The 21,242-nt window shown below is 41.7% G+C and overlaps 1 protein-coding gene across 2 annotated transcripts in view; it reads right to left on the bottom strand.

Annotated features, from left to right (window-relative positions):
* The window catches only part of GYS2 (glycogen synthase 2), a 78,090-nt gene that overhangs the window by 28,631 nt on the left and 28,217 nt on the right, over positions 1-21,242 (bottom strand). For both annotated transcript variants that reach the window (XM_050968744.1, XM_050968753.1), the window contains 3 exons: positions 15,785-15,929; positions 889-1,006; positions 373-493 (listed from right to left, as the gene is read on the bottom strand). In XM_050968744.1, the coding sequence (XP_050824701.1) occupies positions 373-493; positions 889-1,006; positions 15,785-15,929 (384 nt within the window). The remainder of the gene's footprint in view (positions 1-372; positions 494-888; positions 1,007-15,784; positions 15,930-21,242) is intronic.

Raw genomic sequence — 21,242 nt, 5'->3', positions numbered from 1 at the left:
CCAAAGTATTTGAAACTACTGTTGCCCCTTCCTGCCCCAAGCACAGAAATGGTAGTATTGAGAAATTGGTCCTTAATGTGCAGAACTCCAAGTTCCTGGGATAAACATGGGGGGGAAGGAGCTGAGCAGGATGCAGCCAGTGGCACCCTTTCATTGGGCAAAGTATGGGCACCCCAATTAACGGGGAAGTCTATGAAGCTAAGCAAGAAAGCCATCATATTGCTAGGGGACCAAAGACATTATAGTATACAAAATCATGGTGAGATTCTTGTATGTGACCTATGCACCTGGGTTAATTTCATCTTGATAGAATTAAGTGTGTGTGTGTGTGTATAAGATATCTGCTATCTGCCTTTCCAAATGCTTTCTTACCCGCAGCAGGAAGTTTAATCTGGATAAGGCCTCTAGAAACAAATCAGCTCCTTTGTTTGAATATTCGTATCTCCCAGCGATGAAGAAAAACAAGGTCCTTGCAAGGCTGAAGTCAAGATGGCTGAAACCAAGCAAACAAACACAAAATGGTTCAATAGGTGATAAAGCAAAGCAGAGAGCAATTCTCTAATCAGTGAAGGTCACTGACATACAGCAGTTGCCTTACTGACCCACAGTCATCAAAAAGTTAAGGATTACCTACAGTATTTCACATTAAAGTGACCATTGAGCTCCATCTTGGGCAAATCGCATACTCATTACCTTCTGTTCCTACACGGGGCTAAGCAGAGCCAGGAATGAAATCTGGGCTTTGTACCACAGCTCCCAGTCAGTCACTGGAATCACTAGATAACATTCCACCTCAGATATAAAGTACTCTCTTCAGTCTACCTCCTCTAGGTCCTGCGGTAAAAGGTCTGTACAACCAGATGCTAATTTTGAAAAGTAAAAGCATACCCATAGAAATGGCCTCGAACGAACTCTTGGATCCTAGCCTTGTACATGGCATGCAAATTCTGAAACTCATGCATTGCTGAAAATTTCTTAATGTTCAAGCCATTTGGAGTAACAACATCTGGAAGAAGCAAAGAAAAGGCAGAGATAGACATTTTCAGAGTCTGAGAAATCTTTAAGAAAAAACCAAAATATCTTTAGTTGTCAATATTTAAAGATGTATTTAGTCTTATTGCTCATGATGGGGAAATTGCATTCTCTAGCGCTACAGCTTTTCATCAGTTCATCTCTATAAAAGCAGCAGACAACTATAGACCAAATTCTGATCTTAGTTACACTGGTATAATTCCAACAGAACTCCACAATGTTCATAGAGTTACTCCAGCTTTACACCTGTGTAACGAGGGGTCTTTTGTCCATAGGGCCACTAGAGGACCCACCCTACGATCCGTAGCATCAAAATTGCTTTGAATAATTTTTTACCTGCAGAACTGTACCTTAACATGCCCTCAGTGTGGATGATTTGATTCTGGAATATCAGTGTCCCCTCAGTGTTGCAGGTGGGGAGTTCCAGGAGGTAGCTGCCCAACCAGGGCTGTTGCTAAATACTGGAATTTAGCCCTCTGCTGGTATGTTACATCCCCTTTCCCCACACTCTTTGTCTGGTTTGTCTCTGTGGACTGTAAGCTCTTCAACAACTTTTATTAGATGTTTGTACATTGCATAGCATGATATTAGGATGGGGGCCTAAGGGGTCTCTGGGCACCACTGGAATACACAGAATTGAACATGTATTTAAAAAAAAATGTACTGCTCCTCAAAATATTTTACGTTTCTTCTGAAAAAAAAAAAAGCTATGCAGTTGTAGTTTGCACTTCTGTAGTCCCGCCCCCCCCCCCCACATCCTCCAAACTAAGGATCTCAAAGTATTTTACAAATAGAGGATTATAGGTATATACGGTTCACTCCAGTTACCACTGAAATGCAATCTCCACTGTGGAAGAATCCCATTTACTTCAATGAGAACTGGATTCAGCGCTCGGAGCACAGATAGCAGTTTAGAACAGGAAGTGAAGTGAAGAGGGAGCCAGTCAGGGCCAGCCCTAGACCAAATGGCAACCAGGCGATGAGCGTCTTAGGTGCACACACCCCCACCCTCCATGGTTAAATTTTTGAATACTTTACTTTTACTGTATTTGTAGCCCATTTCACGACTTTGATGCATAATCTGCATGCATGATTTATCCCTGTCAGATAAGATGATACATTTGCACGCTAAAATCTGTAAAACTGTATTTATTCATGCCATTTATAAGCAAATAAAAAAGTTTCCTCTAAGCTTATAGAAACTTTTTTCATGTTAAGAAAACCTGAAATGTATTAACATTAAGAAACTGAACTGTGCACCAGCATTGGGTGGACCAGTATTAAATAGTGTTACATTAGGTGACAGCCATGGAATGTTAACCGTAGTCTTTTAGTTCAAAAGGTCGCTTTTCTCGCCTTTGACCTCGTGAACTGAAGTACAGCATCAGAGAGATCCAAAGACTGGCCAATGGCATTTTCAGTGATAAAATAGCAAGCGATGTTGGTCTCATCGACCATCATTGATTGAAGATGTGTTCTAATGAGCCTGAGCTTTGAAAAGCTGCGTTCCCCAGTCATGACTGTGACTGGCAGCGTGAACAGAATCCTCAAAGCTATCCACATATTAGGAAGTGTCCTTTGGCTTCGCATCATGAATTAATTGGAGAACTTGGAGTGGAGAGTGCTCCCCATGTAGCCAAATGTGATAGATTTTGTCCAGTTTGACAGAGGTATTTATCATTGACGTCTGAATATTCCCCATGTGTCAGCGTCCGGTGAAGGTCTGTACAATTGTTGAAGAGAGTGTTTTCCTGTCTGCCGGCAGCTTACTAAGGTCATACAAAAAACACCCAGGTCTTTTTGTCGTTCTTCATTTACCCAAACTTTTCTTTGATGGACACTTAAGCAGTGTCAACAAGCGAGAAAAACCTCCCTCTCGAATTTTTCTTCCAAGCTTTCAGTTACATCATCTCTGCCCTCGTAACCAAACTGTCTCCTCTTCCAATTAATACAAGTTTCCTTGAAGACAAGCTCAACTCCTAAGTTTTCCACCATTTCTTTGGCAGCAGTGATGGCATCTTCAAATCCATTGTCTCAGTAGGTCACAACAAAATCAAGGAAGCTTATCAAAGTAGTAGCGGTCGTGATGTCCATCAAATGAGTTTGTATTGCCTTGCTTACGTTTACTTAGAACAGGATATCATGCCAAATCGCAATTGAGACCAGAAATTTTAAATCAGTGATCTGGTTTGCTGGGCTTTGTGGCTCGTGTTGGATTCCAGCCTTGGCTTTACTCATCTGCCCCAGTTCCATCAGTGCATTGTAAACCTCAGTCACTTGGTACCTCACTGACGTTATGCTGCCAGTGCAGCTCTCCCAGCAAGTGTCACTTAGGGGCCTCACAGTTAGATTTTTAACATTGTCCATGAGGATTTTCTACTTGATCACCGATGCTAAAAACAGGACGTATATCCTTTACATTTCTCCAAAAGAGAGATACTGAATTTAAAGATAATGATGCTGCATCTGACAGAACCAGGTTGAGAGAACGGCGGCCACAAGAAAGCTCTTGGATTCAGCGCAAGGGTCCTTGCTTGGACAAGACTGTTTCTTCCCTTCATGTTTGTGCTATGGTCATAGCCTTGGCTGCGGCAGTCCTAAAGCTTTGTATTATTCTCATTCAAAATGTTCATAAACAGTTCTGTTAGACTTTTCCAGTAGAGTCATCCACAGACCGGAAACAGATTAAATGTTCCTTTACTGGGATGCAGCCATCTTTGTCATCAACAAATCTTACTGTAAATGACACCCATTATTAATGCAGTCCATTATTACAGCGTAGTACTTTGCTTTGCTGAGCCGCATCAATATGTTTTCAACCAACTTTCCTTTTCATATGGTCAATTTGTTTTGAATTGTTTTGCTGCAGTAATGGTCAATAGCTTCTTTACAAACTACTCAGTGTAGGTGCTCAAGCATGACATCGTCGTATTTTTCATGGAGATCGACCAAACTGAGGAAATTATCATTATGTTCAGTGAACAACTTATCCAACAAGCCCCAGAAAGTGAAATTATTCTTTGCAAGAAAGAGGATAATTGAGATCAGACACTCGAGCACATTCCTCCAATGCTGGGTTTCTCCATTAATAATATGCTGATTTTCTGCATTTATGCATTTATTCCCTGCTTGAACCTGGATGCAACCTCCATCCATTAGGACTAGGCTGCAAAATGACTGGGTGACTTTTCATGTTGCTTCAGAGAATCAGCTAAAATTATGCCAGTAATTGTACCCGGAAAGCACAAGCAATAATTTGGCATTCCTGTCAAATATTTTGCAACAAAAGCAGAACACTTTGTCAGTTGATTTCAAGTAAGCTAGCCAATGCTAATTCAGTTCCTCACCTTTCTTGAGCACTCTTTCGCAGTGTGACTTTGAGAAATGTTGCTTCTGCTCATTTACTGAAATGTCATATCCTCGATTTTGCCCGTCCCATTCAGAATTGTACGATCAATATCAGCGGAGTTTAGGGTCGCCGGCTATAAAGCAGGAGCTGATGTATCGATTTGTGGTGTGCAATTTTTCTCACTGCTGTTTCTGTCATCATGCGAGGTTGATTCTTCTTTATCATTTCTCTCGTTTTCATGTAAATCAGATTTTTCTTTATCATTATTTTCTTTTTTCATTTTTGCCACATTCTTCTTTATTATCACTCTATTTTACACCGCCAGGAAAACTGGATGATTCTCCATCACTTTCCTCATATTTCCATTTCTTGTCTTCAGATAAATCTGCTAATTCTTTAGTAATAAGACCTCCATAATTTACACTCCGCTCCTCAATTTTTTCTGCACTGGGACGATTGCTACTGCCAAAGCCTGGTCTATGTTGTTCGGTTTCAGATAATTTCCCATCAAATTTGCCCTTGCTGTAAACTAGACTGCAATTGAAATTTTCACTTCCTATACTGAACTCGTGAAGACTTGGACAATGGAGTAATTATGGATAATTATAAAATTTGCAGATGACATCAACCTGGGAGGTATTGCAAGCATTCTTTTTTTTTTCTATGGGGATAACAGACAGTATTAGGGAGAGCAAAAGTCTATGTTCTGCAGTTTTAGAAAGTCATCAAACATTATGTATCAGAGGGGTAGCCGTGTTAGTCTGGATCTGTAAAAGCAGCAAAGAATCCTGTGGCACCTTATAGACCATCAGCTCAGGATTGAACAAAGACTGTGAATGGCTTGCCAACTACAGAACCAGTTTCTCCTCTCTTGGTTTTCACACCTCAACTGCTAGAACAGGGCCTCATCCTCCCTGATTGAACTGACCTCGTTATCTCTAGCTTGCTTGTTAGCATATATATACCTGCCCCTGGAAATTTCCACCACATGCATCTGAAGAAGTGGGTATTCATCCACGAAAGCTCATGCTCCAAAACGTTTGTTAGTCTATAAGGTGCCACAGGATTCTTTGCTGCTCAAACATTATGTGTTAAGCATGGCAAAAAAGTAACAGTATTTCTTTATATTGTTGTGTAGCTAAAGGTTCGATCAATACCTGTGGTGTCTCATTAAATATGTCCTTTATTAGTCGCTATTTACACTCTTCAAATCTTAAAATACAAGTACATTTTCACAATTACACAATAAAATAAGGTTCACAATATTGCAGCTGGACTCTTATTTTACTTCAGTTCATTCTTATATCGTGTTGACTGACTGGCGATACTCTGCCCCTTATATGCCTGTGAGGCCATGGCGGATAACATTCTAGGAGGTTTGAAAAAAATATAGCTCTCAAAGTCTGGAAGGTTCTACAAGATTCTACCAAGTTCCAGAACATTCTAGGTCAGTGAAAAACAATCCAAATACGGAATACCTGAAACATTTCACTTCAGACATTCTATTTTCTCTTTTGTCGCTAACAACAAAAACAGCATCCCGAGCCTGATGCCCCCTAAGCCTGGCACTCCAGGTGGTTGCCTGGGTCGCCTGCCCCTAAATCCGGCCCGGGAGCCAGGACCTCAGGTAGTGTAATTCAGTGTAGCACTCTTGACTTTAGTAGAATTATGCCAATCTACACTAGTTGAGTATCTGGCCTATCACATCTAACTACAGGGAGTCTGTAGAGATACAAGATGTAATTACCAGGTAACCCCTCTGGCACTGGTGTTAATACCCTTTATTTTCATGAGATATTATAGGGATAACAGAAACCTGGTGGAATGGTACTCATGACTGGAGTACAGGTATTGAAGGCTATGTGCTGTTTAGAAAAGACAGGAAGAAAGGCAAAGGTGGTGGAGTAGCCTTGTACATCAATGATGAGATTAACTGTAATGAAATAAGAAGCGATGGAATGGATAAGACAGAGTCTGTCTGGGCAAAAATCACACTGGGTAAAAAAGCAACTAGAGCTTCCCCTGAGATAGTGCTTGGGGTGTGCTATAGACCACCAGGATCTGATTTGGATATGGATAGAGACCTCTTTAATGTCTTTAATGAAGTAAACACATAGGGGAAATGTGTGATTATGGGAGACTTCAACTTCCCGGATATAGACTGGAGGACGAGTGCTTGCAAGAATAATAGGGGTCAGATTTTTCTGGATGTGATAGCGGATGGATTTCTTCATCAAGTAGTTGAAGTACCTACGAGAGGGGATGCCATTTTAGATTTGGTTTTGGTGAGCAGTGAGGACCTCGTAGAAGAAATGGTGGTAGGAGACAACCTTGGTTCGAGTGATCATGAGCTGATTCAGTTCAAACTAGATGGAAGGATAAACGAATGTAGATCTGGGATTAGGGTTTTCGACTTCTTGAGGGCTAATTTTAAAGAGTTAAGGAAATTAGTTAGGGAAGTGGATTGGACGGAGGAACTTGTGGATTTAAATGCAGAGGAGGCCTGGAATTACTTTAAGTCACAGCTGCGGAAATTGTCGGAAGCCTGCATCCCAAGAAAGGGGAAAAAAAACCATGGGCAGGAGTTGTAGGCCAAGCTGGATGAGCAAGCAACTCAGAGAGGGGATTAGGAAAAAGCAGAAAGCTATACACTGAGGATGGAATGGAGGTTAAGGATAACCTAGGCATGGCCCAATATCTAAATAAGTACTTTGCCTCAGTTTTTAATAAGACTAGTGAGGAGTTTAGCGATGATGGAGGGATGATAAACGGGAATGTGGATATGAAGGTGGATATTACCGCAACTGAGGTAGAGGCCAAACTTGAACAGCTTAATGGGACAAAATCGGAGGGCCCGGACAATCTCCATCCGAGGATATTAAAGGAACTGGCGCGTGAAATTGCGAGCCCGTTAGCGAGAATTTTTAAGCAATCGATAAACTTGGGGGTTGTGCCGTACGACTGGAGAATTGCTAACGTAGTTCCTATTTTTAAGAAAGGGAATAAAAGTGATCCGGGTAATTATAGGCCTGTTAGCTTGACATCTGTAGCATGTAAGGTCTTGGAAAAAATTTTAAGGGAGAAAGTAGTTAAGGACATAGAGGTCAATGGTAATTGGGACGAATTGCAACATGGATTTACTAAAGGTAGATTGTGCCAAACCAATCTGATCTCCTTCTTTGAGAAGGTGACGGATTACTTAGATAAAGGAAATGCGGTAGATCTAATTTACCTCAATTTCAGTAAGGCGTTTGACACGGTTCCGCATGGGGAACTGTTAGTTAAATTGGAAAAGATGGGGATGAATATGAAAGTTGTAAGGTGGATAAGGAACTGGTTAAAAGGGGAGACTCCAGCGGGTCGTATTGAAGGGTGAACTGTCAGGCTGGAAGGAGGTTACTAGTGGAGTCCCTCAAGGATCGGTTTTGGGACCAATCTTATTTAACCTTTTTATTACTGACCTTGGCACAAAGAGCGGGAATGTGCTAATAAAGTTTGCGGATGACACAAAGCTGGGGGGTATTGCTAACACGGAGAAGGACAGGGATACTATTCAGGAAGATCTGGACCACCTTGTAAACTGGAGTAATAGTAATAGGATGAAATACAATAGTGAAAAGTGCAAGGTCATGCACTTATGGATTAATAATAGGAATTTTAGATATACGTTGGGGACGCATCAGTTGGAAGCGACAGAGGAGGAGAAGGACCTTGGGGTATTGGTTGATAGCAGGATGACTATGAGCCGCCAACATGATACAGCTGTTAAAAAAGCAAATGCGATTTTAGGATGCATCAGGCGAGGTATTTCCAGCAAGGATAAGGAGGTGTTAGTACCATTATATAAGGCGCTGGTGAGACCCCATCTGGAATATTGTGTGCAGTTCTGGTGTCCCATGTTCAAGAAGGATGAATTCAAACTGGAACAGGTCCAGAGACGGGCTACTAGAATGATCTGAGGAATGGAAAACCTGCCTTATGAAAGGAGATTCAAAGAGCTTGGCTTGTTTAGCCTGGCCAAAAGAAGGCTGCGGGGGGATATGCTTGCTCTATATAAATATATCAGGGGGTTAACGTTAGGGAGGGAGAGGAATTATTTAAGTTTAGTACTAATGTAGGCACGAGGACGAATGGGTATAAACTGGATATTAGGAAGTTTAGACTTGAAATTAGACGAAGGTTTCTAACCATTAGTGGAGTGAAGTTCTGGAACAGCCTTCCGAGGGAAGTAGTGGGGGCAAAAGACTTATCTGGCTTTAAGACTAAGCTTGATAAGTATATGGAGGGGATGTTATGATAGGATAGTTTAATTTGGGCAATTGATCTTGGATTATCACCAGATAAGTCTGCTCAATGGTCTGCGGGGAGATGTTGGATGGGATGGGTACTGAGTTACTGCAAAGAATTCCTTCTTGGGTGCTGGCTGGTGAGTCTTGCCCACATGCTCAGGGTTTAGCTGATCGCCATATTTGGGGTCAGGAAGGAATTTTCCTCCAGGGCAGATTGGCAGGGGCCCTGGAGGTTTTTCGCCTTCCCCTGCAGCGTGGGCTCTGGGTCGCTTGCTGCTGGGTTCTCTGCAGCTTGAGGTCTTCAAACCAATTTTGAGGATTTCAATAACTCAGTCCTGGGTTAGGGGTTGTTATAAAAGTGGATGGGTAGGGTTCTGTGGCCTGCCTTGTGCAGGAGGTCAGACTAGATGATCATATTGGTCCCTTCTGACCTATGAGTCTATGAGAAGTGTCACAGGATCCCTAGTGATCATAAGTCAGGTCCTCTGTTTAACATCTCATCTAAAAGACCCCACCTCCAGAAGCACATCAGCCTGTAAAATGATGCTATTTTATTGGCTCACACAAATAAAACTGGGTCTATTCTGCTCTCAGTACACATGGCAAACTCCCATTCACATCAATAATAATGTGGAAACCACAGATTCTTTAACAGAAACCCTGTCCCCAATATGGAACTTAAACATCACAGCCATTAGGTCTCCAGGAAGGATGTTTGATATTTAATTCCCCCCCCGGCCAAAAATGTATATTTATAGCTCCATATCATGTAAAGACACGTCCAATAGAATGTAAAAATGTCTCTTATTTACTCAGGAGACCCCAGTGCCTTCGTCGGAACAGCAATCGTTCTTTTGCGCCAATACAGATTTTTAAAATTGATTGAAGTGCCACTGTGTTCGGTTTATGGCGCTTGCCTGGCATTTTCAAGATAAATGTCTTGACCATATAAAATGATTTTCTTCAGAATGAATGTCATGTTCCACTCCAGAGGTGCCTGAATTTCTATGGTGGGTAAGTGATCCTTGTCTACTCTATGTACAGTTTGTAAGGTGCTTGGAGATTCTGTAGGTTGAATAGTAGTACCCTACAGTCCTCATTAGTAGTCATAAAATGCAAATGAGTTGATCCCATAATGAACGGATCACCCAATAAATTTCAAGTTTGAAACTGAAGATCTTCATTTAGCACGATACCTTCAGGGCCAGATTAAGGCAGGGGCTTTAGGGACTGCATCCCAGGGCCCCAGCTCAAGGGGACAGGGGTGACGCCAGGCACCAGCATGCCAAGTGCATGCCTGGGGCGGCAAGCCATGGGGGGCACTCTGCCAGTTGCAGCGAGGGTGGCAGGCAGGCTGCCTCTGGCGGCATGCCTGTGGAGGGTCTGCTGGTCCCGTGGCTTCAGCGGACCTCCAGCAGGCGTGCCGCGGAATCCGCGGGACCAGGGACCTCCCGCAGGCAAGCCGCCGAAGGCGTGCTTGGGGCAGCAAAATACCTAGAGCCGCCCCTGCAAGGGGGGCCCCTCCGATCAGGCAGAAATCTCCAATTCTGGGCTGCTAAAAGTCCCTCTGCCCGCTGCCCCCCTGTAATTCTGTCCCCACAGCAACCATTGGCCAGGGGCGGTGTTTGTGGGCAGCGTACGGAGACACGCTGTCCCCCTCCCCACAGGGGCCACAGAGTCATGCTAGCAGCCAGGCACTTCCAGGAAGTGGCTTGAGGCCATGGCATGCAGGTAGCCTGCCTAAGCCCTGCTGCACCACCAGCCAGGAGTGTCCTGTGGTAAGTGCCTCCTGGCCAAAGCCTGCACCTCGCACCCCCTCCTGCACCCCAACCCCCAGCCCCAGATCAGAATCCCCCTCCTGCACCCAAACTCCCTCCCAGACCCTGCATCCCCTCTTGCACCCCAATCCCCTGCACCAAACTCCTCCCAGGAAAAAGATTTGTGTACAGGGGCCCCACAAAATCTAATAGCTCCTGGCCCACAGGAGAGTTGATCCAGCCCTAGGTATCTTTATTTGGTAATTGCCTAGGTTTAGAGTCTCACAGCTCTGGCTCCACCACGCCTCCAAATCCTACCCCCAACCTGCCCTTTACTTCCTCTGACACACCTCCAGTGCTAGGGGTGGAAGTAGCTGGTGTTGAATACAGCTGTGCCATCTCCACCAGTTCTATGCCAGCGGAGATTTCAAATAAAAGGGAATTGTCAACTGGTTATTTCTGATCAGTTTCCATCCACTCTGTGCTGCCTTAATGGACTGGAGAATCTGGCTTTTACTTTGTAGCCAATGATTTTAGTTTATTAGCCATTTATTGTGTGATGTTATGATTAATCAATGTGTTATATTACGTACACCTCTACCCCGATATAACGCGACCCGATATAACACTAATTCAGATATAATGCGGTAAAGCAGTGCTCCGGGGGGAACGAGGTTGCACACTCCTGCAGATCAAATCAAGTTCGATACAACATGGTTTCACCTATAACATGGTAAGATTTTTTGGCTCCCGAGGACAGCATTATATCAGGGTAGAGGTGTATATTCAATGTATGTTGATTAGAGCTGATTTGTAGGATTATAAAAGTATAATATTGATCAGTATTTAGAGGAACTATGTAATAGATGTAAGTGAAAGAAGCTGAAACGCAAGAAACACTGATATTATTAGCTGGAACCCACATAATATAAGCAGGTATTGTATAAACTCCTAAGAGGACCGTCAATGCATCTCAATCTAGCACCCTCTGCTGTCAATTCTAGGCCATTCTTGGTGCCAGTGCCAATGTTTTACGTACATTTACCTCTTATCTAATGAATCACTTAGGTCACTTTCCATCCCCGCCCCACAAAAAAAACAATGAAAATTATGAAGCAACTTTAATGTTACTGGGGGGAGTAGAAATTGTCATGATCACCCCACCTACCTAGCAAGAGACATAAAAGGCAATAAGAAGAGGCTCTTTAAATACATTAGAAGCAAGAGAAAGATGAAGTAAAGGATAGTTCCTCTACTTAGCAGAGAAGGGGAGCTAATCACTTTTCTTGATGTCATCTGTTAGGTGTTTAATGCCTATTTTACTTCAGTCTTCACTACAAAGGTTAATGGTGACCAGATACTTAACACGATGAATATTAACAATGAGAGGGAAGGACATTTAAGTTAGACATATTCACTTCCACAGGGCCTGCTGAAATTCAGGCTAGGGAGCTTAAGTAACTAGCTGAAGGAATCTTGGATCTGTTAGCAATTATCTTTGAGAACTCATGGAAGATGAGTGAGGTCCCAGAGGATTGGAGAAGGGCACATACAGTACCTATTCTTAAAAAAGGGAAACAAAATGGCTAATTATAGACCTGTTAGCCCAACTTCAATACCTGGAAAGATACTGGGACAAATTATTTAAAAAAATCAGTTCGTAAGCACCTACAGGATAATAGGGTTATAAGGAATAGCCAGCATGGATTTGGCAAGAACAAATCATGCCAAACCAACCTAATTTCCTTCTTTTGACAGGGCTACTGACCTAGCGGATAGGGGAGAAGCAGTAGATGATATATCCTGATTTTGGTAAGGCTTTTGACACACTCCCACATGACATTCTTATAAACAAACTAGAGAAGTGCAGTCTAGAATAAATTACCATTAAGTGAGTCCACAGATGGTTGAAAGAGTAGTTATCAATGGTGCGCTGTCAAACTGAAAAGATGTATCTAGAGGGGTCACTCAGGGGCCTGCTACTATTGAATATTTTCATTAATGACTTGGACAATGGAGTAATTATGGATAATTATAAAATTTGCAGATGACATCAACCTGGGAGGGATTGCAAGCATTCTGATGCACTAGATTAGAATTCAAAATGACCTTGATAAATTAAAGAATTGGTCAGAATTCAACAAGATGAAATTCAATAAAGACAAGTACATCGTTTAGGAAGAAAAAAATCAAATGCTCAACTACAAAATGTAGTATAACTGGCTAGGTAGTAGTAGTACTGAAAAGGGTGATAGTGGATCACAAACTGAATATGATTCACCAATGTGATGCAGCTGTGAACAAGGCTAGTATTCTGGGGTGTATTAACAAGAGTGTTGTCTGGAAGACATGGGAGGTAACTGTCCCACTCCACTTGGCACTGGTGAGGCCTCAGCTGGAGTTCTGTGTCCTGTTCTGGGCACCACAGGATGTTGATAAATTGGGAAGAGTCCAGAGGAGAGCTACAAAAATGATAAAAGGTTGAGAAAAATCTAACCTCTGAGGACAGGTTAAAATAACTAGGCATGTTTAGTCTTGAGAAAAGATGACTATGGGGGGACCTGTTAACAGTATTAAAGTAAGTTAAGAGAAGTTATAAAAAGGACGGTGATCAATTGTTCTACGTGTCCACTGAGAACAGAATAAGAAATAATAGACTTAATCTGCTGCAAGGGAGATTTAGATTAGATATTAGGAAAATCTTTCTAACTATAGGGGTAGGTAAGTTCTGGAACAGGCCTCCAAGGGAGGTTGTGGAATCCCTGCCATTGGAGGTTTTTGAGAACAGGTTGAACAAACACCTGTCAGATATGACCTAGGTTTACTTGGTCCTGCTTTAGCACAAGTGGCTGGACTTGATGACTTCCCAAGGTCCCTTCCAACCATACAGTTCTATGATTCTGTAATTGCTCATAGCTAGAGTTTGTGTTACGGAATTGCCTTCTCGATAAACTCAGCAGCAAACACAGATTTCTGTGCTCTTGGTGCTGAGTTTGTGGATGTCAATTATTCCCATTTTTTTATTTGATTTTCTGGCATGGATAAAAAAGCTGACTCACTTCACAGATTGTTTTAGCAATAATGTCCCTGGGTAGGTTTGAAGTTTAATGATCTGCTGAAGGATTATTGATCTTTTTGAGCAACTGTTGTCTATGTGGATTTCACAACTTTACTGATCACAAGCCAGCAGTCTGTAACGTTAATGGGAGGCTGAAATAGGAAATAAGCAAGTACGTTTGAATCTAAGATTCAAAAGACTACTGAAGTACATATGCCAGTTCACATCAAATCCCATTTACAGCAGGACTCACTTGTGTCCATTTATAATTAAGGGCCTATGTTAGCCCTTAGTTACAAACCTGTAGTTACAAGCCTTGTTACAACCAGCTATTTAATTTCATCTAATCTCACCTAGTTTCGCTTCTGCATGAAACTCCATGGATCTCAACAGCTTTAAAAAAACACCAGCAACAAAACTTAAAAAAAACATAGAAGAAACCAAATCAAAGTTGAAAGACTAAAAAATAAGAGTCCCACTCCTGCAAGGCCACTCCGCATGGAATTCTCCTTGGCTTCAGTGCAAACTCTATTTGCACAGGGTTTGCAGGCTTGAGCCACAAAATAGTATTGGAATCAGACCAGCACAGTTTTTTTGAACTCCTGTAACTCAAAAAGTGTAGGCCTGGATTTTCAAGAGCGATCATTAGTTTTGGAATGCCTCCTTTTTTTGGTGCTCAACAGGAGACATCTTAAAGAATCTGATTTTCAGAGGGCAGGTGCTCTGCTCTTTCTGGAAATCAGGCTCCTAAAGGGGCCCCAGGAATTAGACAATCACAAAACACTCATCATTTTGAAAATCCTGGCCTTACATTTAAAATTGACAGTGCCCTTGTTGCAAGTCTCAGTACGGAGGCAAAGAACTGAACAGGCAATGGACTGTGTACTTCTCTCTTACCCATAGGCATAATCTGTATAGTTTAGGGTTGAGGCATTAAGGTGATAGGGTACTGTGGTAATCAGACTGCCACTCCCTGAGCCAGGCCTATTTTACAGCCTGACAGGATTTAAATTTTCAGGGCTGTCAATCCAAAACCTTCCACAAGCACTCAATTAAAGTAAAATTGTAAAAAGTTAACAAAAAGTGAATTTTTTTAGATAACTATTTTGCAATGTAGTCCAAAGCAATTTTAGTATATTTATGTTTGAAAATGGTCAAGTAATTAATATTGAAAAATCATTTGCTACATATAGTCTCCAAAACATTTTTGCAGTGTTTTTCTAAAGATGCATGCCCATATTTGAAGCAGCGTGGCTTGTGCTCACAAACTATTCTGTCGGTACTGGCAGGACACATCTGGATAGAAGTATCGGCTTGCTCATCCTCTAGCACCAGGACATGTAATGAAATGAACTGCTTAGAATCACACTTTGGTTTTGCCTATTCACTCCTTCCTTATTTTAATAAAAGAAAAAGAGTATTACCGTAGGAAAGAAAATTACATTTAACACCCCTTTCTTATATCAATGTATTTGTTCACCTATATTGCTAAAGGGTTGATCACTAGTATCTAAGTGCTGATGTAACATTATGTAGCTGGGCTTCAACCTATCAAAGCAAAGAAGCTCAGAGGCTGTGTGTGTGTCAACAGTGAACACAAGAACATAAGAATGGCCATACGGGGTCAGACCAAAGGTCCATCTAGCCCAGTATCCTGTCTTCTGAGAGTGGCCAATTCCAGGTGCTCCAGAGGGAATGAACAGAACAGGTAATCATCAAGTGATCCATCCCCTGTCACCCATTCCCAGCTTCTGGCATACAGAGGCTAGGGACACCATCCCTGCCCATCCTGGCTAACAGCCATGGATGGACTGATCCTCCATGAACTTATCTAGTTCTTTTTTGAACCCTGTTATAGTCTTGGCCTTCACAACATCCTCTGGCAAAGAGTTCCACAGGTTGACTGTGCGTTGTATGACAGGGTAAATGTATTACAAAATTCCTTACTGATGCTTTCACTAGCTCAGCTGAACATGTGTGGGAGAACTAATATAGACCAAGCTACTGGGGCTTAGATAAACCTGCTGAAATAAAATTAATAATCCTGGTGATAAACTCCCACAAATGCTAACCACAGGTACTCAAATGGTGCTGAATTTAATTGGGCTTCGGTTACATTTGCAGTGAAAATGTGCTCAGCACCAGTTCAGGCAACACTGTCAGCTATGGCTGTTCTCCTAAGTGTAGCAAGGCTATTGCATATGCCTTTCTCTATCTTTCTTGTCTGCCTCTCAACATATCAAGCGCAATTTAATCACACAGTGAGAAGTTAGCATAGGAAGGCAGGTTCAAGTCTTACCAGCTTTTCTCTTAAGCATGTGTTCTGCTTCTATGGCTGTTATCTGAGAAACCGTGGTGAAAACATGGGCACAATGTACAGACGCCCGTTCCATACAGTAACGATGGTAAATCTGTCTCTCTCCTGCTTCTTTGTCTATGTCAAACTGTTGAATAACAAAAACAATACACCTGTATGATATGCTACTTCAAACAATTCACCATATATTAGATGAAAAAGTAAAGTTCCTCTTCTCTCATTTTGTTCTTTGAGACACCCAAAACTGACATTTTCTGGTACTTTTTAATGCTGTCACACCAATTCCACCATTATTATTTACTGTCACTTGAAAGATATATTCTTCGCATTCAGTTCAGTTCCAACTCAGATAATTTCTAGAGATGGGCTCAAATCAAAATCCCAGATGCAAACGCCCCAAGCTCTGAAATACGTCCAATTCAGATTCAAACTTTGTAGCTGGCCCTAGCTCTATACTGGACTTAACTAAGGTCTGAACATCCCTAAACTTTGGGGGAAGTTTACATGTATTGAAGGGTATGTGCTGTTTAGTAGAGACAAGAATAAAGGTAAAAGTGGTGGGGGTAGCACGGTACAGCAACAAAAGAGTCAACTGTAAAGAAATAGGAAGTGATAGTGGGGACAAAACAGAATCTGTTTGAATCAAACAGACCCCAGATCTGACTCAGATACGAATAGTGATTTCATTAAAATTAATAGAGATGAATACTTTTGGGAACTGTGTCATAATAGGAGACTAACTTCCCGGATAGAGATTGGAGAAGAAATGCTACTAATAGTGGTAAGGCACAGTTATTCTTGGCTGTGATACATGACCGTTCTTCAAATCATCACTGAACCAACAAGAGGCAATGCCATTTTAGACTTCGCTTTAGTAAGCAATGAGGACATCATAGAAGAGCAGGTTGTAAGAAATAACCTTGGATTAAGTGATCACGAGTTGAGTCTGTTTAAATGGAAGGATAATGAAAACCAGATCATCAGCTATGGTTTTTAAATTTCAAAAGGGCAGGGAAATTAAGGGAATTAGTTAAAGAAATCAGCTGGACTGAAGAGCTCAAGGATTTAAACTTGGAGGAGGCTTGGAATTTCTTCAAGTCAGCTATACAAAAATTATTTGAAATTTGCATCCCAAGAAAGGGGAAAAAAACTTGTAGGGAAAGGCTCCAGACCTAGCAGGATGAATATCCACCTCAGAAACATTATTAGGAGTAAGCAGAGAGCCTATACAGAACAGAAAAGGGGTTGATCAGCAAAGCAAGCAACATCATGGAGATTAGAAAATGTAGGAATAAAGTCAGAATTGCTAGAAGTCAAGCTGAATTAGATCTTGCCAAGAAATCAAAATAAATAAATGTTTTTTGAGTTATATAAATAAAAAAGAATAAAAGAGGATGAGGGTGGGCCACCAGGTGGCATAGCTAGGAAGGAGATTACAAAAAATCTAGGTATGGCCTCAAAACTAAACGAATACTTTGCCTCCATTTTCAATAACAATAACTTGGAACATGGGCTTGACGGCTGTATGGCTGATGAAAATGAGTGTCTAGAAATGGAAATTATCACATCTGAGTTGGAAGAAAAAATTAAAGCGCTTAATGGGCTCAAATTGGAGGGGGACCAGATAACTTCCATCCCAGAATACTGAAAGAACTGGCACACGAGATTGCTAGCCCAGTAGCAAGAATTTTTAATAAATCGACCTATTGGGGATTGTACCACAGGACTGGAGAATATCTAATGTCGTGCCTATATTTAAAAAAGAGAAAAAGCATGATCCAAGAAATTACAGACCCATTAGTCTGACCTCAGTAGTACGCAAGATTTTAGAGCAAATTGTGAAGGAAAGAATAATTAAATTCCTAGAGGTACATGGTAAAGGGCATATAATGCAACACGGGTTTACCAAAAGTAGCTCATGCCAGACTAACCTATTTTCCTTCTTTGTGAAAATAACTTTTTTTTTTTAAATAAAGGAAGTGCAGTAGATCTGATATATTTAGACTTCAATAAAGTATCTGACATGGTGCCACATGGGAAATTATTAGTTAAATTAGGGACGATGAGGAGCAGTATAAGCATTGTAAGGTGAATAAGGCATTGGCTAAAGGGAAGAAGGCAATGAGTTATGCTAAAAGGTGAATTATCGGACTGGAGAGAGGTTACTAGTCGAGTTCATCAAGGATTGGTCTTGGGAGCAACCTTTTTCAGATTAAATATTTTTATTAATGACCTTGGCACACAAAGTAAGAGCGCGCTAATGAAATCTGCTCATGATACTAAGTTGGGAGGCATCATCAATACAGAGGAGGATCTGAATATTATACAGGCAGAGCTGGAGGACCTTGAAGATTAGAACGACAGAAATGGGATGAAATTCAATAGTCCAAAGTGCAAGGTCATGCACTTGGAGTCTAACAACAAGAATTTCTGCTATAAGGTGAGGGCTCAGCAGCTGGAAGTGACAGAGGAAAAGAGAAACCTGGGTGTGTGGGTCTATCACAGAAGGACTATGAGCCACCATGTGCTGTGGCTGGGAAAAGAGCAATTCTAGGATGTATTAGACAAGTATTTCCAGTAGAGAGAGAGAAATATTAGTGCTATTGTACAAGGCACTGGCAAGACCTCTATTGGAATATTGTGTACAATTCTGGTCACCCATGTTCAAGAAAGATTAATTTAAACTGGAATGGGTGCAGAGAAGAGCTACTAGGATGATAAATCGAATGGAATGCCTATCTTATGAGGAGCATGACATTTATTTTCACAAAAAGAAGGCTGAGAGGGGGTATGAATGTTCTCTATAAATACATGGAGGGGGTGGGGGGGGGAGATAAATACCATGCAGGGCGAAGAGCTAGTTAAGCTAAAAGACAATGTTGGCACAAGAACAAATTGATATAAACTGATCCCAGTCCAATAACAGCCTTTCACTAGAAGTTGTGTTAAGAAACAACTTAACTGATTTTAAGAAAGAGCTGGACAAATTTATGAGTGCAATTGTATGATGGGGTTGCTTGTGATGGTGGCGGGTGGCCTGGGCTCAACAGTTCTGGGGCTCACTTCCAGTTTATAACTTATGTTCCTAAAACTCATGCTTCAGGGTTTCAGTCCGGCACCAACAGGGGTCAGGAAGGGATTTTTTTTTTCTCCAATGTATTCTGGGAGGTTTTATTATCTCCTTCCTCTGAAGCCTCAAAAATGGCCTCAGCTGGAGTTGGGATATTGGGAAGGGTAGGTCAGGGCTCTAATGTAGCCCTGAGCATTTTCTCTCTCTCAGGTTCTTACGTACATGTTCTGGGTCTAACTGATCACCATATGTAGGGTTGGGAAGGAATTTTCCCCAGATCATTTTGGCAGTGACCTTGGGGGTCATTCACCTTCCTCTAATCTGAGAGTGCCAGGATTATCTGGGTATATCTCACTGACTCATTTCCCTGCCATTGCAGGAACCTTGAGACAGGTGCACCTAAGTCCCTCCAGTGCTCTGCCTGTGGCACACAGTCTAGTGGGTCTCAATTACTTTGTTCTTATTTCTGTTGTTGGACTGTGTGTGCCAGTGCTGGGTGGTATCAGTGGGCTGTGATATACAGGAGGTCAGACTAAATGTCCTTTTTGTCCCTTCAAGAGGGACTTAGGTGCACCCTTTGGCCTTAAATTCTATGACTCTAAAACCAGATACAAAAACTATTCGGCTTCTCCCCATCTCTAATAATTATGTTCTTTGCACCTAAATTCTGACCGGCAGTTGCAATCAGGTATGGTATTCTTTACTTTCTATCCTGAACAATTTAATCATTTTGCTGCATACAGTTAAACACCTGAGGATTTCCAGGCAGAGGTGGCTGCATTTCAGTGGTGAATGTTACAATTCCTGTGGATAGCTTACACATCATCATCATCTGCAAAAGCTCTTTTAGGCTCCATTGGGATGAAAGACACTATACCAGGGGTAGGCAACCTATGCACGTGTGCTGAAGGTGGAACGCAAGCTGATTTTCAGTGGCACTTACGCTGCCCAGGTCCTGGCCACCGGTCCGGGCGGGGGCTCTGCATTTTAATTTAATTTTAAATGAAGCTTCTTAAACATTCTATAAACCTTATTTACTTTACATACAACAATAGTTTCATTATCTGCTTATAGAAAGAGACCTTCTACAAATGTTAAACTGTATTACTGGCACGTGAAACCTTATATTAGAGTGAATAAATGAAGACTCGGCACACCGCTCCTGAAAGGTTGCCAACCCCTGCACTATACAATAAACGTAGGTTGTTTCTCTTGTCCCTAAAATTGCTACTGCAGTTATAAGGGCTGCTGTGAGAACCAGAAAATAGAAGTGGGTAACATTAGCTCAATTAGCAGTATGATCTGCATGGGAGGAAACTCAGATCACTATAGAATCAATGCTTAAGAGTTCAAACAGTCACCACTAATTTCCGCTACCAAAGCCAAATCTGTACAATGTAGTCTAAAAAAGCTTAACTCTAATTAGGTGTCAATGATTATATGGTTTACAGTTAAATTACAATCCTATTAGTCCTAAATTATCTTTCACTGCTGGGAATACCAAGGCAACTCTCAACGTTAATGGCAAGGACACAGCGTACACTGCTTTTACATGTAGTTTATTAAGTGCTGAAGGCTGTTACAATGACATTAAGAATCTCACTTATGCAGAATTCTCATGCTTCCATTATTGCTAGGGCTGACACTTAGCACATTTTACCTTGTGAGTGCCTTAACAAGACATCCAAGGCACATGGGGGAATCAAACTAGTCAAGGAGTTGGAAGGAGGTTGGGGATGGGGAAGGAGGAGGACTGGCCTGGGACAGGCTGAGACTGGAAAGGACAGGGGCAAGAGGCTCTTGGAACGGAATTCAAGATTCCTGAGTTTCAACATCCCTCTGCTGTCAGCAAATATCTGTAAAATCCATCATCAAAGTGTGTCTCTCATTCCCCTCTAGTGGCTGCTCCACACAGAGGATGACAACCTACTATTGCTATCAGTTATTCTGTTAGCTCAAGTAGCAGAGAACTTTGTCATGGATCAAAAAGTTCCAAATCTGCTGATGACATATATGAGTGTCAATGTTTTGACAGGGTGGATAAGTAACTGAAGCCAGATCTCCTGAGTCCCAATCCAGTAATTTAATCACTAATCAATCTTCATCTTTCAGAATGCCATGATATGGGCCTTTTTGTTTTTATCAGCGGTCTCAGTCCCAGCCTCATATATGCAGGTGTCAATTACCACATAGTGTTCCCTGAAGCATCTGCAATGAACTTTTTCTTACAGGCATTAATGGCCTGATTTGAAAGGTGCTGAGCACTGGTAGCTCCCAGTGACTTCAGAAGGAACTCTCGGTCAATGGCACTTCTGAAAAAAAATCAGGTATTAAGGGTGAGATTTTCTACTCTGCTCCCACTGAAGATAA

This window comes from Gopherus flavomarginatus, chromosome 1, assembly GCF_025201925.1.
Source record: "Gopherus flavomarginatus isolate rGopFla2 chromosome 1, rGopFla2.mat.asm, whole genome shotgun sequence".
NCBI lineage: Eukaryota > Metazoa > Chordata > Testudines > Testudinidae > Gopherus > Gopherus flavomarginatus.
Note: the sequence above shows the minus strand (reverse complement) of the source record. Positions and strands in the feature narration are given on the sequence as shown.